This window comes from Erithacus rubecula, assembly GCF_903797595.1.
Source record: "Erithacus rubecula genome assembly, chromosome: 19".
Lineage (NCBI taxonomy): Eukaryota > Metazoa > Chordata > Aves > Passeriformes > Muscicapidae > Erithacus > Erithacus rubecula.
This window is the reverse complement of record NC_136671.1, coordinates 3,714,829-3,718,789: the sequence shown is the minus strand read 5'-3', so window position 1 is coordinate 3,718,789 and position 3,961 is coordinate 3,714,829. Positions and strand designations below refer to the sequence as shown.

Sequence of the window (3,961 nt, the reverse complement as noted above, 5' to 3'; positions counted from 1 at the left end):
AGCCCCACCGCGGTATTTTTAACAGGTGACAGCGGGGTGAAAGCAGCCAGCCCTGAGTGAGCTTGGGGGCTATTTTGGGAGGGCAGAGCAGCGGGAGGGGGCGGCAGGGGCTGGGGCAGCTGCCGAAGCGCCGCGGCCCCGTGGCAGCCGGGATCCTCGGGCCAGCAGGAGAGGTCAGCTGCCACTGCCCAAATTCTCCACGGCTGTTTCATCCTCTCCAAAATACTCGGCTGACAGGGCAGGACTTGCAAAACACACACCCCCCTCCTCTGAAATCCATATAAATAGTACTCGCCCAGCGGCTGGAAGGTTAGAGAAGTTTCTGGGCTCCAGGCTCTGGCATTTATTGCAGCTCTCACCCAGGAGCAGCAGGGAAAGTTGTACATAAAGTGCTGGAGAGTGAGAAGTGAGAGAGAAGCTTTTTAAATCTCAGGATATTTGGTTTTTATTATTTTTTTCTCTCTCTCCTGACAAGAAGTTTTATTTTCCTCTCCCCAGTCCTGGGATCACAGCCAGACAGGAAGCGTTTTCTCGCGGCCAGAGAGCTCCCTCCGTCCTTCCTGCGCTCCTCCAGCTCCCGGTGATTCAGCCTGAATTGATTTTTCTCCTCGTCCTTCACCTGGTGCCGGGAAGGAGGGACCATCCCCGCGCACCCACGTCCCACCCGGGGTGGATGCGTCTCCTCCGGGACAGGCTCCCGGGGGAAGTTTGCAGCCAGGAGCGGCCGCACAGAGGCTGAGGCTCGGTCGGAGAGCCCCGGGGACACGCTCAGCCCCGTCCGAAGGAAGCCATGGCCGATAGCCAGATGCCCTTCTCCTGCCATTATCCCGGCAGGCGCAGCCTCCGCGACCCTTTCCGGGAGCCCGGCCTGACCTCGCGCCTGCTGGACGATGATTTCGGCTTGTCGCCCTTCCCCGGGGATCTGACGGCGGACTGGCCCGACTGGGCTCGGCCCCGGCTCACCACCACCTGGCCGGGCCCCCTGCGCGCCGGCCTGGGCCGCACGCCCCCCATGGCCCCCGCCTACGGCTCGCACTTCGGGGGGTACCCCGAGAGCCGCAGCCCCGCGCCCTTCCCCCGGGAGCCCTGGAAGGTGTGCGTCAACGTGCACAGCTTCAAACCCGAGGAGCTCACCGTCAAAACCAAGGATGGCTACGTCGAGGTGTCAGGTGAGAGCCTCTCCACCGGGGAGGTGGCACTGCCTGCTCAAGGAATTGCTGCAGAATGCCAAAATCGCTTTTGTTTTAAGGCTTGGGAGCTGGGGAGGGCTGCAGCAGGGCTTTGGGGCATCTCCAGGGGCAGTGTGGGTGTCGCAAAGGGGATCTGGCTCACAAGCCATGGTGGTTTGCTGCAAAATGAGGAAGGACACGTGTCCTTTGGGGTAAATCTCCCTGCTTTGTGCCCTGGCTGGCGGCACCCTGCAGCCAGCGGCCAAGAGGGGCCCCAGCTCTGCTCGGTTAATTATAGCCAGGGTGAGGTCGGCACGGAGGGAGATTCCCTTTAAAGGGGCCGAGGGAGAGGCTGGGAAGAAGGGAGCAGCTGCTCACAGCCCCAAACACACCCCGGCCAGAAACACGGCCCTGAAAGTCAATTAATGGAGGGAACAGTGTGTGTGGGGTCCAGCACTTTTGGGGTGCCCTCAGTGTCCTGTCAGGCTGGCACTGACATTCCCCATTGTCTCTGGGTCCTCTGGGCTGGGATCACCAGGGAGGGCTGGGAGATGCCACCTGACACAGCTTCTGGGTGTTTATTTGGAGCTCACTGCAGCACAGGGGGAAAGCCACGACTCAGGGGGCTCCAGGCAGCCTCTGGCTGATGCTCCAGGTATAGGGACCCCCAGCCTGACACAGTAGTGGGAAGGAGCCCATCCTGGGGAGTGGGGCCAAGGGAGATGCTGCCACCTACAAAGGTTTTATTATTTGTTTATTTTCTTAAGCCCCAGCTCTTGGCAGCCTATGAGACCCCAGCTTTCTGCTGGAAATGTGGCTGTACTGTGTTTAGCATCTCCTTCCCCACATGGAGAGGCTTCCTGAGCCCTCCCCAGAGGAAGAGTTTGCACTGGGGCAGGGAAACAGCTGCTTGGAAAACTTTCCTGTTGGGTTTAGCTGTTGTTGTTTGTTAGGGAAAAAGTAATCTCCTGGTGAGGTGCTGATGTGGGGTGTTGGCCTTCCCTGCAGGCAAACACGAGGAGCAGCAGGTGGAAGGAGGGATCGTCTCCAAGAACTTCACCAAGAAAATCCAGTAGGTACCGGTCGGCCTGGCTGAGCTTTGCCAGTCCCCGCGCCCCAGCTCACACACTCTGCACCCCAAAATCTGCCCTTCCCAGCACGTGCCTGGCTGGGTCGGGCCACAGCGTGATTTCCCAAGGGAGGGAGAGGAGAAGGGGGCCGGTTTAGGGGCGCTCAGTCAGTGTCCTGCAGCCTGCGGGGAGCAGCGGGCGGGCACCTGGCAGCACCGCCAGCCCCGAGCGCATCCCTGCCTCTCCCGCATCCCCGTGATGTCAGTGCGATCGCTATCGCCTTGACTCAGCCCCGGCTCGCTTTGGCAACAACAACCGCAAAGGCGAGCGCAGATGTGGGGGGCAGGTCCCACCCGCGGGGCTCGCACAGGGAATCAAAGCCCAGGGCATGGGAAGGGTTCCCTCGGCTGGCAGCAGCCCAGCGTTGCCTTTCCGCGCTGCAGGAGCCCTGTGCGCGCCCGGGTCCCACGGGAAAGCTGGGGCGAGCCCCGCGCTCGCCGCTCTCGGGCTCCTTTTAGGGCAAGGCTCGCGGCTGACGTGGGCTGGGATTTACTCCCGCTCCAGCGCGGTGACATCCCGTCAAACACATCTGCCGGGGAGATTAAACAGAGCTCCCACGGGGGCCAGGAGCCCGCTCCAAATATCCCCCGCACATTCCCAGGCGCTCCAATAATAACAGAGGCTTTGCCGGCGCTGCGCCTCGGCACCGCCGGGGCTCCAGGGGTCGGGGTCCAGCGGGGATGGACCATCCTAACCCAGCCCGCGTTTCCTCCCCGCTGCAGGCTGCCCTACGAGGTGGATCCCATCACGGTGTTCGCCTCCTTGTCCCCGGAGGGGCTGCTGATCATCGAGGCGCCGCAGATCCCCCCCTACCAGCAGTACGGCGAGGGCAGCGGCGGCAGCGAGATCCCCGTCGAGAGCCAGGAGGCCGCCTGCACCTGAGCAGCCACCGAGCCCCGGCCCCTGCCCCCTGTCCCTTGTCCCCTCCCCGGTCCTGCCAGCCTCGCAGGGATGGCAGCACCCGCCCCTCGAGCTGGGCCAGGCCACCCCTGCCGGTAGAGATCTGCGCCCGCGGGGCCAAGCAGAAAGGATGCTCCTCCTCCTTATGGTTATTGTTTGCTCCGAGTCGCTCGGATGGGATATTTATAACAGTAGCAAAAAAAAAATAAGGCCTGTTTTTTTTCTTTAAAATTGACATGGAAACCCGTAGCTCTTTGTCTTTTCCTCCTCCACGAGTTGTTTTATTTTTTTTTAACTACATCTCTGCGAAGGACGCGCGTCCAGCGGCAGAGCTTGGTGGCGTGGCCTCCATCCTGAAAACAGTCTGAGTGCTTTGAACCTTGGTTTGGGGTTTTGGTGTTGGCTTTTTGTTTTTTGTCTTTTCCTTATTTCCAAAGAGAATTTGTGCTTTTACTTGTCAGACCTGAGGAATAAAGCCCAGTTGATGTTCTTAGCCTCTGCTTGTCTCGGCTGAGCCAGTGGGGTGGGGGTAGGGCTGTAGGAGGGTGATGGGGAGGAGGGGAGTGTCACCATGTGCCACCTCCCAGCATGGCACAGGTCATCCCCATGAGGGCAAGGACGAGAGAGATGTGCAGGGGTGCCTGCACTGATGGGGGAATTCCATGTCCCAGCTCACACTGTGCTGGGGAGGCATCAAGGACCATGGGCTCATCCCATCCTTAGCTCCTCAGGAATTGAAGATGTTCTTCCTGCTTGGGCAGG

General features: G+C 60.7%; 1 protein-coding gene across 1 annotated transcript; it reads left to right on the top strand.

Annotated features, from left to right (window-relative positions):
* Positions 1-283: 283 nt before the first annotated feature.
* HSPB8 (heat shock protein family B (small) member 8) lies at positions 284-3,692 on the top strand. The gene is made up of 4 exons (XM_079322345.1): positions 284-406; positions 499-1,169; positions 2,178-2,241; positions 3,022-3,692. The coding sequence occupies exons 2-4, from the start codon at positions 791-793 to the stop codon at positions 3,179-3,181; spliced, it is 603 nt and encodes a 200-aa protein (XP_079178471.1). The 5' UTR covers positions 284-406; positions 499-790; the 3' UTR covers positions 3,182-3,692.
* Positions 3,693-3,961: the final 269 nt, after the last annotated feature.